The sequence below is a fragment of the Lampetra fluviatilis genome, chromosome 46, assembly GCF_964198595.1.
Source record: "Lampetra fluviatilis chromosome 46, kcLamFluv1.1, whole genome shotgun sequence".
Lineage (NCBI taxonomy): Eukaryota > Metazoa > Chordata > Hyperoartia > Petromyzontiformes > Petromyzontidae > Lampetra > Lampetra fluviatilis.
Genome location: NC_136320.1, coordinates 936117 through 953350, shown reverse-complemented (window position 1 = coordinate 953350; position 17234 = coordinate 936117). Strand labels below are relative to the sequence as shown.

At 54.9% G+C, this 17234-nt stretch overlaps 1 protein-coding gene across 1 annotated transcript in view; it reads right to left on the bottom strand.

Annotated features, from left to right (window-relative positions):
* The window catches only part of LOC144947573 (uncharacterized), a 99630-nt gene that overhangs the window by 31526 nt on the left and 50870 nt on the right, over positions 1–17234 (bottom strand). Inside the window, 4 exon segments of the mRNA XM_078876786.1 lie at positions 7658–7702; positions 8684–8770; positions 9710–9756; positions 11114–12177. Of these exon segments, the coding sequence (XP_078732912.1) occupies positions 7658–7702; positions 8684–8770; positions 9710–9756; positions 11114–12177 (1243 nt within the window).

Below are 17234 nucleotides of genomic sequence, written 5' to 3'. Positions count from 1 at the left end.
TCACGCACACTCGCTCACCCATTCGCACGCTCTCTCGCACACTCACCCACTCGCACACTCGCCCACTCGCTCACTCTCTCGCACACTAACCCACTCGCTCACTCACCCGCTCACTCACTCTCTCGCTCGCTCACTCTCTCGCTCACTCACCCACTCGCTCGCTCACTCTCGCACACTGACCCACTCGCTCACTCGCTAACACTCACCCACTCGCTCACTCTCTCGCACACTCACCCACTCGCACACTCACCCACTCGCTCACTCTCTCGCACACTCACCCACTCGCTCACTCTCTCGCACACTCACTCTCTTGCACACTCACCCACTCGCTCGCAAACTCGTCCACTTGCCCCCTCGCTCACTTTACTAATTCACTCACTCAGACGCTCGCTTACTCAGCTGCGCCTTCACCGACTCTCTCGCGCGCTTACTATCACCACTACTGCCACCACCAGTGAGTGATTCAGTGAGTGAGTGAGTGTATGAGTGTGTGTATGAGTGTGTGTATAAGTGAGTGCATGTAAAAGTGAATGTATAAGTGAGTGAATGTATAAGTGAGTGTATAAGTGCGTGTGTAAGTGAGTGAGTGTATGAGTGAGTGAGTGTGTGAGTGTGTAAGTAAGTGAGTGTATAAGTGAGTGTCTAAGTGAGTGAGTGAGTGTATGAGTGAGTGAGTGTATAAGTGAGTAAGTGTGTGAGTGAGTGTATGAGTGAGTGAGTGTATGAGTGAGTGTGTGAGTGAGTGTATAAGTGAGTGAGTGTATAAGTGAGTGTGTGAGTGAGTGTATGAGTGAGTGAGTCTATGAGTGAGTGAGTGTGTGAGTGAGTGTATAAGTGAGTGAGTGTGTGAGTGAGTGTATGAGTGAGTGAGTGTGTGAGTGAGTGTATGAGTGAATGAGTGTGTAAGTGAGTGAGTGTATAAGTGAGTGAGTGTATGAGTGAGTGAGTGTATGAGTGAGTGAGTGTATGAGTGAGTGAGTGTATAAGTGAGTGTGTAAGTGAGTGTGTGAGTGAGTGAGTGTGTGAGTGAGTGAGTGTGTAAGTGAGTGAGTGTATAAGTGAGTGAGTGTATGAGTGAGTGAGTGTGTGAGTGTGCAAGTGAGTGAGTGTGTGAGTGAGTGTATGAGTGAGTGAGTGTGTGAGTGTATAAGTGAGTGAGTGTATAAGTGAGTGAGTGTATAAGTGAGTGTGTGAGTGAGTGTATAAGTGAGTGTATGAGTGAGTGAGTGTGTGAGTGAGTGTGTAAGTGAGTGTGTGAGTGAGTGAGTGTATGAGTGAGTGAGTGTATGAGTGAGTGAGTGTGTAAGTGAGTGAGTGTATAAGTGAGTGAGTGTGTGAGTGAGTGAGTGTGTGAGTGAGTGTGTAAGTGAGTGAGTGTTTAAGTGAGTGAGTGTATGAGTGAGTGAGTGTGTGAGTGTGTAAGTGAGTGAGTGTTTAAGTGAGTGAGTGTATGAGTGAGTGAGTGTGTGAGTGTATAAGTGAGTGAGTGTATGAGTGAGTGAGTGTATAAGTGAGTGTGTGAGTGAGTGTATAAGTGAGTGTATGAGTGAGTGAGTGTGTGAGTGAGTGTGTAAGTGAGTGTGTGAGTGAGTGAGTGTGTGAGTGAGTGAGTGTATGAGTGAGTGAGTGTATGAGTGAGTGAGTGTGTAAGTGAGTGAGTGTGTAAGTGAGTGAGTGTGTGAGTGAGTGTGTAAGTGAGTGAGTGTGTGAGTGAGTGTATGAGTGAGTGTATAAGTGAGTGAGTGTGTAAGTGAGTGAGAGTATGAGTGAGTGAGTGTGTAAGTGAGTGAGTGTATGAGTGAGTGAGTGTATAAGTGAGTGTGTAAGTAAGTGAGTGTGTGAGTGAGTGTATGAGTGAGTGAGTGCATAAGTGAGTGAGTGTGTAAGTGAGTGAGTGTATAAGTGAGTGAGTGTATAAGTGAGTGAGTGTATGAGTGAGTGAGTGAGTGTATAATGGAGTGAGTGTATGAGTGAGTGAGTGTATAAGTGAGTGAGTGTGTAAGTGAGTGAGTGTATAAGTGAGTGAGTGTATGAGTGAGTGTATGAGTGAGTGAGTGTATGAGTGAGTGAGTGTATGAGTGAGTGAGTGTATGAGTGAGTGTATAAGTGCGTGTATAAGTGAGTGAGTGTGTAAGTGAGTGAGTGTGTAAATGAGTGAGTGTGTAAGTGAGTGAGTGTGTGAGTGTGTAAGTGAGTGTATAATTGAGTGTATAAGTAAGTGAGTGTGGGGAGTGGTGGTGCAGCGGTTAGCGCTACGCTGCGCAATAAACCCAGCGACCCAAGATCGATCCCCGCTCACGGCCAACACCAGTGACGATTATCTGTACCGGTCCTGGGCATCCCCTAGGTCGATTCAGCCTCAAATAAGTACCTGTTGCGTTGTGTAAACATCGCAAAGGTGGGAGACAAAGGCGGCCGGGCGTGGTGCTGTCCACCCCACCCCCTCGTGTGCCGTGCAGGCCTTCATAGGTGCCCCACGCTAGCAGCACTTGCCCCAACAGTCCGTGAAGGCTACACGGGGTGTTGGGGGGGGGATCTTTGTCTTTGTGTTGTACAAGCGAGCGAGTGTGGGCATGCGGCGGCTGGATGAATGAGCGAGCGGGCGACGTTTGTCTATTTACTTTGAGTGCCTTCAGGAGCTAATTACTTTGGTGGTGGTGGTGGTGGGGCGTGGTGGTGGGGGTACGGGGGGGGGGTACGGGGGGGGGTAAGGGGGGGGGTGATGGGTGGAAGCAGCGGGGGGGGTGACCCGGCAAACACAACGCGCGATTCTGTCCGGCAGCGTGCACGTCTGTAGTAAAGTTGACAGACGACCCTTGATAATGGTTCATCAATGCGTGACCTAATTCAATCACCCCCCTCCCCTTCTTCCCCTACCTCCTACCCCCCTCAGGGTGTCTACCCCCAACCAACCAACCTCCCTCCCTCCGTCCCCTCTCACCCCACTCGTAAATTAAGAGAACGGAGACGAGACGAGAGGGGCCCCAAAACCCTTCGGTAGCGGAAATTTCAAGGAAACATTTTTTTTCGCGCGCGCTACTCCCACCGCCTAGCGGGCGAGTTTGTTTAAGCGGAAAGCGCGGACTGGATTCCACACGCCGGCTGGAACACGTGGCACGAGTCCCTTCCGAAATAATGTCGCCAATGTGGCCAATGTGGCCGTGGTGAAGGGGCCCCCCCGGTCATTGCGCGAGAACGTCGCACGTTCTACATTCGCGTGTGAAGATTTGCGTGGTGGGTTTTTTTTTACTTCTTTGAAGACCTCCCAAACAAAAGTCGTGATTTCCCTTCCCGCCCGAAACGAGCATTGGAGGCGGTCGCGCTCTGTTTTCGAGAGCCCGCGGTGGGAATTCCACGTTTCCATGGCAGGGGGACGGAGTCTATCCGTAGGGACGAACTCCGTCTGACAAAGTGGTGAACTGGCGAGCTCTGGATGGCGAGGTTCTGCTCGCCGGTTCACAACGCTGGGTCTGGGTGTCTCTCTCTCTCTCTCAAGGGGTTCATCACAATGGCTGTGGTGGACAACGCTGGGTCTGGGTGTCTCTCTCTCTCTCTCTTAAGGGGTTCATCACAATGGCCGTGGTGGACAACGCTGGGTCTGGGTGTCTCTCTCTCTCTCTCTCAAGGGGTTCATCACAATGGCTGTGGTGGACAACGCTGGGTCTGGGTGTCTCTCTCTCTCTCTCTCTCAAGGGGTTCATCACAATGGCTGTGGTGGACAACGCTGGGTCTGGGTGTCTCTCTCTCTCTCTCTCAAGGGGTTCATCACAATGGCTGTGGTGGACAACGCTGGGTCTGGGTGTCTCTCTCTCTCTCTCTCAAGGGGTTCATCACAATGGCTGTGGTGGACAACGCTGGGTCTGGGTGTCTCTCTCTCTCTCTCAAGGGGTTCATCACAATGGCTGTGGTGGACAACGCTGGGTCTGGGTGTCTCTCTCTCTCTCTCAAGGGGTTCATCACAATGGCTGTGGTGGACAACGCTGGGTCTGGGTGTCTCTCTCTCTCAAGGGGTTCATCACAATGGCTGTGGTGGACAACGCTGGGTCTGGGTGTCTCTCTCTCTCTCAAGGGGTTCATCACAATGGCTGTGGTGGACAACGCTGGGTCTGGGTGTCTCTCTCTCTCTCTCAAGGGGTTCATCACAATGGCTGTGGTGGACAATGCTGGGTCTGGGTGTCTCTCTCTCTCTCAAGGGGTTCATCACAATGGCTGTGGTGGACAACGCTGGGTCTGGGTGTCTCTCTCTCTCTCTCAAGGGGTTCATCACAATGGCTGTGGTGGACAATGCTGGGTCTGGGTGTCTCTCTCTCTCTCAAGGGGTTCATCACAATGGCCGTGGTGGACAACGCTGGGTCTGGGTGTCTCTCTCTCTCTCTTAAGGGGTTCATCACAATGGCTGTGGTGGACAATGCTGGGTCTGGGTGTCTCTCTCTCTCTCAAGGGGTTCATCACAATGGCTGTGGTGGACAACGCTGGGTCTGGGTGTCTCTCTCTCTCTCTCTCTCTCTCAAGGGGTTCATCACAATGGCTGTGGTGGACAATGCTGGGTCTGGGTGTCTCTCTCTCTCTCTCAAGGGGTTCATCACAATGGCTGTGGTGGACAACGCTGAGTCTGGGTGTCTCTCTCTCTCTCTCTCTCTCAAGGGGTTCATCACAATGGCTGTGGTGGACAATGCTGGGTCTGGGTGTCTCTCTCTCTCTCTCTCTCTCAAGGGGTTCATCACAATGGCTGTGGTGGACAATGCTGGGTCTGGGTGTCTCTCTCTCTCTCTCAAGGGGTTCATCACAATGGCCGTGGTGGACAATGCTGGGTCTGGGTGTCTCTCTCTCTCTTAAGGGGTTCATCACAATGGCTGTGGTGGACAACGCTGAGTCTGGGTGTCTCTCTCTCTCTTAAGGGGTTCATCACAATGGCTGTGGTGGACAATGCTGGGTCTGGGTGTCTCTCTCTCTCTCTCTCAAGGGGTTCATCACAATGGCTGTGGTGGACAACGCTGGGTCTGGGTGTCTCTCTCTCTCTCTCAAGGGGTTCATCACAATGGCTGTGGTGGACAACGCTGGGTCTGGGTGTCTCTCTCTCTCTCTCTCAAGGGGTTCATCACAATGGCTGTGGTGGACAACGCTGGGTCTGGGTGTCTCTCTCTCTCTCTCTCAAGGGATTCATCACAATGGCTGTGGTGGACAACGCTGAGTCTGGGTGTCTCTCTCTCTCACAATGGCCGTAGGAATGAGGAATTCACTTCGTAAGTCACTTTTGAGTTTCGTCGGGGAAATATATTAAACAGGCGACGTTTCGGGCAGTGACCTTCCTCAGCTTTGTAGAGAATCAAACTTGGGCTGCCTTCATCACTTGGTGAGGAATGATGATGGGGGGGAGGGGATCGGGGGGGGGGGGGGCTCTTAATGGATCCACAATCACAGGCAGCTATCACAGGGGTGGGAAGGTACAAACTGTATGCAAATGAGATCGATTTTAGATTAAATCCTTTACCAATGATGAATTATTCCCGCACGGCGTCTCCGTCCGGCGCTGCTGCTGCCGCCGCCGCCGCCACGGAGACGGGGGCTGGACGACGCGCGGGCAAAGGCAAAGATGCCCCGGGTAGCCTCTCGCAGGCAGTTTGGGCAAGTGCCGTCAGCGAGCACCCTGCGACAGACTCCATGTGCTCGTTTAAGGCCCAGTCGACCTAGGGGAGCTACGACACCGGGCTATGTTAGCCGTAGCCGGGAGTCGAAGTGCTGTTAGCGAGCACCTGTGAAGGCCGGCACGGTACACGAGGGGGTGGGTGGCCAGCACCACGCCCGGCCGCCTTTGTCTCCCCGGTGGCGATGTTTACTGCACACAGCACCAGGTAGTAATTTGAGGCTGAGTCGACCTCGGGGAGGGCCAGGACCGGTTCAGATAATCGTCGCCGGTGTGGCCGTGAGCGGGAAACGAACCCGGGTCTCCAGGTTTGTAGCGCAGCGTAGCGCTAACCGCTACACTACACACACACGCGCGTACGTGTGTGTACGTACACACACACGCGCGTACGTGTGTGTGTGTACGTACACACACACACGCGCGTACGCGTGTGTGTGTGTACGTACGCACGCACACAAAGTGGAATTACTAACGAATTGCGAATAACACAACTGATTACAACTTCTGTGCGCAGAGAACTAATGTGAGCCAAAAATAAAAAAAAAATAAAACCCTCCAATTTTAATTCTATCAATCTTTGGGAGCGCGTGATATTTTTAAGCATAATTACATCTACAAATATTCGGCGAGAGACAAATTGAGAGATAAATCATTTTGCACAAACAATTTAGGCCGGTCCCGGGTAAAAAGAAAAAATAAAGAATCAAATAACAACGTGAATATTAACAAAGGATGGGAGCGTCGAGTGTGGATAGGAGATGTAGCGGGGGGGGGGGGGGGAGTGGGGGAGTGGTGGTGCAGCGGTTAGCGCGGCGCAGCGCTACGAACCAGGCGGCCCGAGTTCGAATCCCGCTCACGGCCGCCAATACCGACGGCGATCATCTGAACCGGTCGTGGGCGCTTCCAATGAGCAGAGCTCACATCGCCACGAGGGAGACAAAGGCGGCAGGGTGCGGTGCCAACCCACCCACCCGTGCCGGCCTTCACAGGCGCCGTGCCGGCCTTCACAGGTGCCGTGCCGGCCTTCATAGGCGCCGTGCCGGCCTTCACAGGCGCCGTGCCGGCCTTCATAGGCGCCGTGCCGGCCTTCATAGGCGCCGTGCCGGCCTTCACAGGTGCCGTGCCGGCCTTCATAGGCGCCGTGCCGGCCTTCACAGGCGCCGTCCCGGCCTTCACAGGCGCCGTGCCGGCCTTCATAGGCGCCGTGCCGGCCTTCACAGGCGCCGTGCCGGCCTTCATAGGCGCCGTGCCGGCCTTCACAGGCGCCGTCCCGGCCTTCACAGGTGCCGTCCCGGCCTTCATAGGCGCCGTGCCAGCCTTCATAGGCGCCGTGCCGGCCTTCACAGGCGCCGTGCCGGCCTTCACAGGTGCCGTCCCGGCCTTCACAGGTGCCGTGCCGGCCTTCATAGGTGCCGTCCCGGCCTTCACAGGCGCCGTGCCGGCCTTCACAGGTGCCGTCCCGGCCTTCACAGGTGCCGTGCCGGCCTTCATAGGTGCCGTCCCGGCCTTCACAGGTGCCGTGCCGGCCTTCACAGGTGCCGTGCCGGCCTTCACAGGTGCCGTCCCGGCCTTCACAGGTGCCGTGCCGGCCTTCACAGGTGCCGTCCCGGCCTTCACAGGCGCCGTGCCGGCCTTCATAGGTGCCGTCCCGGCCTTCACAGGTGCCGTGCCGGCCTTCACAGGCGCCGTGCCGGCCTTCATATCGCAAACAGCGCTCGGCCCTTTGAGCCCGTGGGGGAGTGAGCGGTTTCGGTGCGGAGCGATTGAAAGTCGTGAGTTGTAATCCCGGTCTAGGCCTCGGCTTAACCCTAAACCATCATCACTTCAGATGTCCGTCACCGCTGAGTTGATGGCGGTGGCCGTGAGCGGGGAAACGAACTCGCGACGTAACCGAGGGCGTGGGGGGGGGGTTCGGGGCGCAGCGCTAATCGCTGCGCCACCGCTCCCAACCACCACCACTCTACCCCCCGCCACCCCCCCAACCCCCCAGCCCCTCCCCGTGGCAGCTCTCACCTCGATCGCTGCGTCTCTTGGAGTTTGGCGAGGGCGTTGATGTTCCTGGAAAACAACAACAACAACAACACCGTGTGATCAACAGCGGGCCGCTTGAAAGTTACAGCGCTGCCCCAGAGGTTTGTTGTTTGTTGTTGTTGTTGTTGTTTGTTGTTCGAGAGAGAGCGAGAGAGCGGGGGGAGCGCGCGCACGCTCGCTTGCCGCGTTTATTTAGGCCGCCTGCTGCTACACACAGACAAAGGTCCCCCACTCCCCCGTATAGCCTGTAACAGACTGGTGGGGCAAGTGCTGTTAGCGAGGAGCACCTGTGAAGGCCCGCATGGCCAGCACCACGCCCGGCCGCCTTTGTCTCCCCACAGCTAAGACGCTTTACACAGCAGTTGCGCAACACCGCCCCGACAGCCCAGCGAGGCTACCCCGGGAGCTTTGTCTTTGTGCGTGAACTGCGTTGGCGCACGGAGACTCTTCATGAACTGGGGGAGATGTTTGACGCCGCGACAATCATTGTAGCCGCCACTGGGCGAGTAGTGATGGCGAACGGAGATGCTCATGCAGCTGATGGTTATGACGATGATGCTGATGATGACAATAACGATGTTGCTGATGATGCTGCTGCTGCTGCTGCTGATGTTGCCACTGATGATGCTGATGATGATGATGTTGCCACTGATGATGTTGTTGCTGATGATGCTGCTGCTGATGATGTTGCCACTGATGATGATGATGTTGCCGATGATGTTGCCGATGCTGCTGCTGATGATGCTGCTGCTACTGATGATGCTGCTGATGATGTTGTTGCCACTGATGATGATGATGATAATGATGCTGATGATGATGTTGCCACTGATGATGTTGCCACTGATGATGCTGCTGATGATGATGTTGCCGATGATGCTGCTGATGATGATGCTGCTGCTGATGATGCTGCTGATGATGTTGTTGCCACTGATGATGTTGCCACTGATGATGATGATGCTGCTGCTGATGATGTTGCCACTGCTGCTGCTGCTGCTACAATTCTGGTACCTGATGAGGGCCGTGAGTCGGCCGAGCTCTGCGCGAGGAACCAGGTCGGTTTTGTTCAGTAGGATGACGTCGGCAAGCGCCACCTGTCTGCCCACACACACAACAACAACAACAACAATTATAACAACAACAATAACAACAACAACAACAATAACAACAACCAGGGGTGATGGTGGTGGTTTCTGGGTAAATATATGATGAGCCACCTCTGGTAACAACTGCAACAACACCACCAACAACAATAACAACAACAATAACAACAACACCACCAACAACAATAACAACAACAACAACACCAACAATAACAACAACACCACCAACAACAATAACAACAACAACAACACCACCACCAACAATAACAACAACAACAACACCACCACCAACAATAACAACAACAACAACACCAACAATAACAACAACACCACCAACAACAATAACAACAACACCACCAACAACAATAACAACAACACCAACACCACCAACAACAATAACAACAACACCACCAACAACAATAACAACAACAACAACACCACCACCAACAATAACAACAACACCACCAACAACAATAACAACAACACCAACACCACCAACAACAATAACAACAACACCACCAACAACAATAACAACAACACCAACACCACCAACAACAATAACAACAACACCACCAACAACAATAACAACAACACCAACACCACCAACAACAATAACAACAACAACACCACCAACAACAATAACAACAACACCAACACCACCAACAACAATAACAACAACACCAACACCACCAACAACAATAACAACAACAGCACCACCCACAACTACAACAACAATAACTTCAACAACAACAGCGACAACAATACCTACACCACCACCAACACCACCACCAACACCACCACCATCAACACCACCACCACCAACACCACCACCATCAACACCACCACCACCAACACCACCACCATCAACACCACCACCAACACCACCACCACCAACACCACCACCACCACCAACACCACCAACACCACACCTCACCTGGTGGCTTCGTTGAGGGCTCCGTCCGCGCGCTCCTCCATCAGGTGCTGAGCAAACGAAACGGAAAGAATCCGGTGAGACGACGCACAAAGACAAAGATCCCCCGTGTAGCCTTAACAGACCGTAGGGGCAAGTGCTGTTAGCGAGTAGCACCTATGAAGGCCGGCACGGCACACGAGGGGGTTGGGTGGCCAGCACCACGCCCGGCCGCCTTTGTCTCCCCAGTGGCGATGTTTACACACCGCACCAGGTACTCATTTGAGGCCGAGTTGACCTAGCGGAGGCCCAGGACCGGTTCAGATAATCGTCGCCGGCGTTGGTCGTGAGCGGGAATCGAACTCGGGTCGCCGGGTTCATAGCGGTGGTGTAGTGCTAACCACTACACCACCGCTCCCCATGGGCGGATGGATGACCATAAGAGTGGATAGATAGACAGACAGATAGACAGACAGACGGATGGACAGACAGACGGACGGAGGAATGGCGGGACGGATGGACCTACAGACAGACGGACGCGGGGACAGACAGACAAATGGACAAGCGGACAGAGCGACGAACGACACCACGAAGTCAACGGACAGCACAGGCGGACAGACGGAGGGAGGGACGCCGGCTCTCACGGACAGGTGGGTCACGTGGCGCCGCGTCTCAGACGGTGTTGGTTTTAGTTTCGCTCGGCGTGGTGTGGAGGGCAGAAACAAAACGTGGAAATCGATCGGCGGCGACGATCGGCGGTGACGCGCACGCGAGGGGGCCGCTCGATTCCTTCCGTGATCGTGTCACTGTCGCTGTGTGAGCTGTCACTGTGTGAGCTGTCACTGTGTGAGCTGTCACTGTGTGAGCTGTCACTGTGTGAGCTGTCACTGTGTGAGCTGTCACTGTGTGAGCTGTCACTGTGTGAGCTGTCACGGTGTGAGCTGTCGCTGTGTGAGCTGTCACTGTGTGAGCTGTCACCGTGTGAGCTGTCACCGTGTGAGCTGTCACTGTGTGAGCTGTCGCTGTGTGAGCTGTCACTGTGTGAGCTGTCACTGTGTGAGCTGTCACTGTGTGAGCTGTCGCGGTGTGAGCTGTCGCTGTGTGAGCTGTCACTGTGTGAGCTGTCACTGTGTGAGCTGTCGCCGTGTGAGCTGTCACTGTGTGAGCTGTTACTGTGTGAGCTGTCACTGTGTGAGCTGTCGCTGTGTAAGCTGTCGCCGTGTGAGCTGTCACTGTGTGAGCTGTCGCCGTGTGAGCTGTCACTGTGTGAGCTGTCACTGTGTGAGCTGTCACTGTGTAAGCTGTCGCCGTGTAAGCTGTCGCCGTGTGAGCTGTCACCGTGTGAGCTGTCACTGTGTGAGCTGTCGCTGTGTGAGCTGTCGCTGTGTGAGCTGTCGCTGTGTGAGCTGTCGCTGTGTGAGCTGTCACCGTGTGAGCTGTCGCCGTGTAAGCTGTCGCCGTGTGAGCTGTCGCCGTGTGAGCTGTCGCCGTGTGAGCTGTCGCCGTGTGAGCTGTCGCCGTGTGAGCTGTCGCCGTGTGAGCTGTCGCCGTGTGAGCTGTCGCCGTGTGAGCTGTCGCCGTGTGAGGTGTCGCCGTGTGAGCTGTCGCCGTGTGAGCTGTCGCCGTGTGAGCTGTCGCCGTGTGAGCTGTCGCCGTGTGAGCTGTCGCCGTGTGGGCTGTCGCCGTGTGGGCTGTCACCGTGTGGGCTGTCACCGTGTGAGCTGTCACCGTGTGAGCTGTCACCGTGTGAGCTGTCACCGTGTGAGCTGTCACCGTGTGGGCTGTCGCCGTGTGAGCTGTCGCCGTGTGAGCTGTCGCCGTGTGAGCTGTCGCCGTGTGAGCTGTCGCCGTGTGAGCTGTCGCCGTGTGAGCTGTCGCCGTGTGAGCTGTCGCCGTGTGAGCTGTCGCCGTGTGAGCTGTCGCCGTGTGAGCTGTCGCCGTGTGAGCTGTCGCCGTGTGAGCTGTCGCCGTGTGAGCTGTCGCCGTGTGAGCTGTCGCCGTGTGAGGTGTCGCCGTGTGAGCTGTCGCCGTGTGAGCTGTCGCCGTGTGAGCTGTCGCCGTGTGAGCTGTCGCCGTGTGAGCTGTCGCCGTGTGAGCTGTCGCCGTGTGAGCTGTCGCCGTGTGAGCTGTCGCCGTGTGAGCTGTCGCCGTGTGAGCTGTCGCCGTGTGAGCTGTCGCCGTGTGAGCTGTCACCGTGTGAGCTGTCACCGTGTGAGCTGTCACCGTGTGAGCTGTCACCGTGTGAGCTGTCACCGTGTGGGCTGTCACCGTGTGAGCTGTCACCGTGTGAGCTGTCACCGTGTGGGCTGTCACCGTGTGGGCTGTCACCGTGTGAGCTGTCACCGTGTGAGCTGTCACCGTGTGAGCTGTCACCGTGTGAGCTGTCACCGTGTGAGCTGTCACCGTGTGAGCTGTCACCGTGTGAGCTGTCACCGTGTGAGCTGTCACCGTGTGAGCTGTCACCGTGTGAGCTGTCACCGTGTGAGCTGTCACTGCGAGGACCCAATCGAGGGAATGGGCCCGTGGAGAGTTTCATTGCTAATTGGCACTCATCTTATTTACAAGCGTCTCTAGGCAATTAACTCAACTATATGTATGAAACATTTTGTATTTTATTTCACCAGGTAAGGCTCACCACTGAGGTACGTGGCTCTTTTTCAGAAGCGACTTGGCCACAAATGATAGCTCAACAAAGTGGCGTATCGCGTTTAGAGCATTTATAGCAGCCAAATGCTCTAAACGCGTGACGTTGCTGACAAACGTGGAGGGGAAAAACCGGAGGACCCGGAGAAAAATCCACGCGACCACTGGAAAAAGAGACACGCAAACTCCAAATATGCAGGCGCCAGGGTTGGGAATGAACTCACAAACCTCCTGCACAGCAGGCGAGATAACAAACATCTCACCACCGTGGTGCCCCTCATGACGATGGGGTGGGCGGCATAGTGGAGTTTAAATCTCCAAATGTAAGTTATCCGACTCTCTGTTGTATTACATTACATTTCTAAGTATACTAGATTTGTGTTTCTATTTAATTCATACCTGATGATGATTGCTTGTGTTGCAATCGAAACGTCGTATGCTAGTATTTAATTTAATTAATTATTTTATCTTTATACGTGACTTTACCGAAAGAACCAACGAATAATTGTTGGGATTTGTATTTTTAACGAGTTTGGCATCTTGCATTTGCTCTTGCGAACTGTCGGGTAATTTAATCTTCACGGTGCGATCATTTGACGCATGCCCTCAAAGTGTGACGTCGCCCGATAGGGAAGCAAGAAAGTGACGTCATACGAGCGACGGCACAGGCTAGCTTGCTCGCTCTCAGCGAAGGAAAGAGGACGACTCAGAGAGAGAGGACGACTCAGAGAGAGAGGACGACTCAGAGAGAGAGAGGACGACTCAGAGAGAGAGAGGACTCAGAGAGGACGACTCAGAGAGAGATGACGACTCAGAGATGACGACTCAGAGGACGACTCAGAAAGAGGTCGACTCAGAGAGGACGACTCAGAGTGAGATGACGACTCAGAGAGAGAGGATGACTCAGAGAGAGAAGACGACTCAGAGAGAGAGAGGACGACTCAGAGAGAGAGAGGACGACTCAGAGAGAGAGAGGAAGACTCAGAGAGAGGACGACTCAGAGAGAGGACGACTCAGAGAGAGAGGACGACTCAGAGAGAGGACGACTCAGAGAGAGAAAGGTCGACTCAGAGAGAGAGGACGACTCAGAGAGAGAGGACGACTCAGAGAGGACGACTCAGAGAGAGAGAGGACGACTCAGAGAGAGAGAGGATGACTCAGAGAGATGACTCAGAGAGACAGAGGACGACTCAGAGAGAGAGGACGACTCAGAGAGAGAGGACGACTCAGAGAGAGAGGACGACTCAGAGAGAGAGGACGACTCAGAGAGAGAGGAAGACTCAGAGAGAGAGGACGACTCAGAGAGAGAGGACGACTCAGAGAGAGAGGACGACTCAGAGAGAGAGAGGACGACTCAGAGAGAGAGGACGACTCAGAGAGAGAGGACGACTCAGAGAGAGAGGACGACTCAGAGAGAGAGGACGACTCAGAGAGAGAGAGGACGACTCAGAGAGAGAAGAACGACTCAGAGAGAGATGACGACTCAGAGAGAGAGAGGACGACTCAGCGAGAGAAAGGTCGACTCAGAGAGAGAGGACGACTCAGAGAGAGAGGACGACTCAGAGAGGACGACTCGGAGGCGCCAGGAGGAGGAACCACAGAGGCAGCAACAGCCACGCGGTGAGCCACCGAAAACCCTTGCCCAAGCTCTGTGGGCCTATATATATGTCTGTGTGTGTGTGAAGGTGTGTGTGTGTGAAGGTGTGTGTGTGTGTGTGAAGGTGTGTATGTGTGTGAAGGTGTGTGTGTGAAGGTGTGTGTGTGTGAAGGTGTGTGTGTGTGTGAAGGTGTGTGTGTGAAGGTGTGTGTGTGTGTGAGAAGGTGTGTGTGTGTGAAGGTGTGTGTGTGAAGGTGTGTGTGTGTGAAGGTGTGTGTGTGTGTGAAGGTGTGTGCGTGTGAAGGTGTGTGTGTGAAGGTGTGTGTGTATGTGAAGGTGTCTGTGTGTGTGTGAAGGTGTGTTTGTGTGAAGGTGTGTGTGTGTGTGTGAAGGTGTGTGTGTGTGTGAAGGTGTGTGTGTGTGAAGGTGTGTGTGTGAAGGTGTGTGTGTGAAGGTGTGTGTGTGAAGGTGTGTGTGTGTGAAGGTGTGTGTGTGAAGGTGTGTGTGTGAAGGTGTGTGTGTGAAGGTGTCTGTGTGTGTGTGTGTGAAGGTGTGTGTGTGAAGGTGTGTGTGTGTGTGAAGGTGTGTGTGTGAAGGTGTGTGTGAAGGTGTGTGCGTGAACGTGTGTGTGTGTGAAGGTGTGTGTGTGAAGGTGTGTGTGTGTGTGAAGGTGTGTGTGTGAAGGTGTGTGTGTGAAGGTGTGTGTGTGAAGGTGTCTGTGTGTGTGTGAAGGTGTGTGTGTGAAGGTGTGTGTGTAGGTGTGTGTGTGTGAAGGTGTGTGTGTGAAGGTGTGTGTGTGAAGGTGTGTGTGTAGGTGTGTGTGTGTGAAGGTGTTGTCGGTCAATCGACGAGAGTGAACTCGCGTGGGAGGAAACCGGAGCGTCCGGATAAACCCCACGCGGGCGAGGGGGAAACGCTCGATTCGAACAAAGCCGGTGGTCACCGTTATCGCTGCGCTTTCAGACTCGCTTCTGCGGCCGTCTGGAACGCTCTTCCTTCCGATATTAGGGAGCCACTGGAGCGATGCACTCTTAAATCATCTCGATTGAAAACTAATTTCTTTTGAACGGCGTTGTGCGTTGAGTTTATTGCCCTTCCCCCAGCGCCTCTGATTAGCATGGTTGGCTACGTACGTTGCGAACTAAGTTCAATATACATGCATACTCCTCACAGAAGAAACAGATGGAGATTAGTTCGCACTTTGCTGTACCGCCTTCTCCTGGCGATCCAGGGTACGGCTCCTGGCAGGAAGGGACTTTCGCAACAACATCTGTGTGAGATCCGCCAACCCTCGCTGCTGCTGCTGCTGCTGCCTCCACAGCGCCGGACTACAGGCGGTGTAGGCAGCGCCGCCGCCCGGCTAATCGTCCGTTTCACTTGGATCAGAGAGATGGGGAGTGAAGGAGAGAGAGAGAGAGAATGTACAAGGGCAGGAGAGGGCGGGAGAGTTATGGGATAGCGGGCGGCAGGAATCCTGCGCACGTACCGCGAAATCTAGAGTCGGTTTCCGTCTGCAATGTCCTTTTAGTTTCTTACGAGATGGAGAGAGAGAGAGAGGGAGAGCGAGGGAGAGAGAGGGAGAGGAAAACGAGAGTGAGTGACAGAAAGGGAACGAGAGAGCTGCGAGACGAGAGCGACGAGAGCGAGCGAGAGAGCGGAGCGAGCGAGAGCTGAGCGAGCGAGAGAGAGTGAGCGACGAGAGGTGAGTTACATAAAGCAAAGTTATATTTAAAACAAAATTACGAAATGATGAACGAAGCAATGTGCCGACTACACCGAGCATCTTCTTGATTCCACTGATCGTAAAAACAAAGAAAAAAAAGAGAGAGACAGCCAGAGAGAGAGTGAGGGACAGAAAACGAGAGTGAGCTAGAGAGAGAGAGAGAACGAGAGAGCGTGAACGAACAAGAGAGTGGGAGAGAGAGGGAACGAGAGAAAGTGGAAGAGCGAGAGAGCCAGAGAGAGAGGGCGAGTGGGAGAGCGACAAGGGGGCAAGAGATGGAAGTGAGAGCACGGGTGGGTGGGTGGGGGGCGCGGTGTGGTGGTGGGGGGGGCACGGTGTGGTGGTGGGTGGGGGGCACGGTGTGGTGGGGGGAGCCGCCCGTTCGTCGCTCGCAGACCGGCGGAGGAGATAATATCAGATTTGCCGCGAGTAATGGGCCACATTTGTGTCCCTCGGCCGCCGCCGCGGGCGGAACGCCTCGCTGGGCCACGCGGCTTCTTCATCATCCGCGGCGCTCCCCCGAGACGCGGCGAGCAAGAGGGGGGGGGGGGGGGAGTCGCGGCGAGCAAGAGGGGGGGGGGGGCACGGCGGCCGCAGCTTGCCACCTCGTTTGGCCGTAATTAGAAAATTAATATTTTACACGCACGCCGTGACGATCCCATTAAAGCGATATCAATTATGCCGTCTGTTTCAATTTCGCCACCGCTTTCCTCACGTACCCCCCCCCCCCCTGTGCCCCCCCCCCCTATGCCCCCCGTGCCCCCCCCCCCTGCCCGCACGCGCGAGGCAGCGTGCGCGGGCGGGCCGAGTGACGGCTCGCGAGATGAAGGGTAAAGAGATTTGCGTCGCTGCGCGATGACATTGTGCGTTTTACGACGTGGGTCTGTGCGTGCGCGTGTCTGTGTGCGTGTGTGTGCGTGTGTGTGTGTGCGTGTGCGTGTGTGTGCGTGCGTGTGCCTGTGTGCGTGTGCGCGTGTTTGTGTGTGCGTGTGTGTGTGCGCGCGTCTGTGTGTGCGTGTGTATGCGTGCGTGCGTGCGTGTGCCTGTGTGCGTGTGCGCTCGTCTGTGTGTGTGTGCGTGTCTGCGTGTGCCTGTCTGCGTGTGCCTGTGTGTGTGTGCGTCTCTGTGTCTGTGTGTGTGTCTGCGTGTGCCTGTGTGCGCTCGTATGTGTGTGCGTCTCTGCGTGTGTGTGTGCGCGTGTCTGTGCGCGTGTCTGTGTCCGTGTCTGTGCGTGTGTGCATATGTGCGCGCGCGGTTCTTGATTTGGGGAGCGGTGGCGCCGCGGTTAGGGTGCTCGCTGCGCTCCGAACCCAGCGGCCGGAGTTCGGTTCCCGCTCACGGCCAACGCCGACGACGATTATCTGAGCCGGTCCTCGGCCTGCCGCCATAGGTCGACTCAGCCTCAAATGAGTACCTGGTGCGGTGTGTAAATATCGCCACTGGGAAGACAAAGGCGGCCGGGCGTGGTGCTGGCCACCCACTCCCTCGTGCGCCGTGCCGGCCTTCATAGGTGCTCACTAACAACACTTGCCCCAACAGTCTGTGAAGGCTACACGGGGGATCTTTGTCTTTGTTCACTTGTGTAC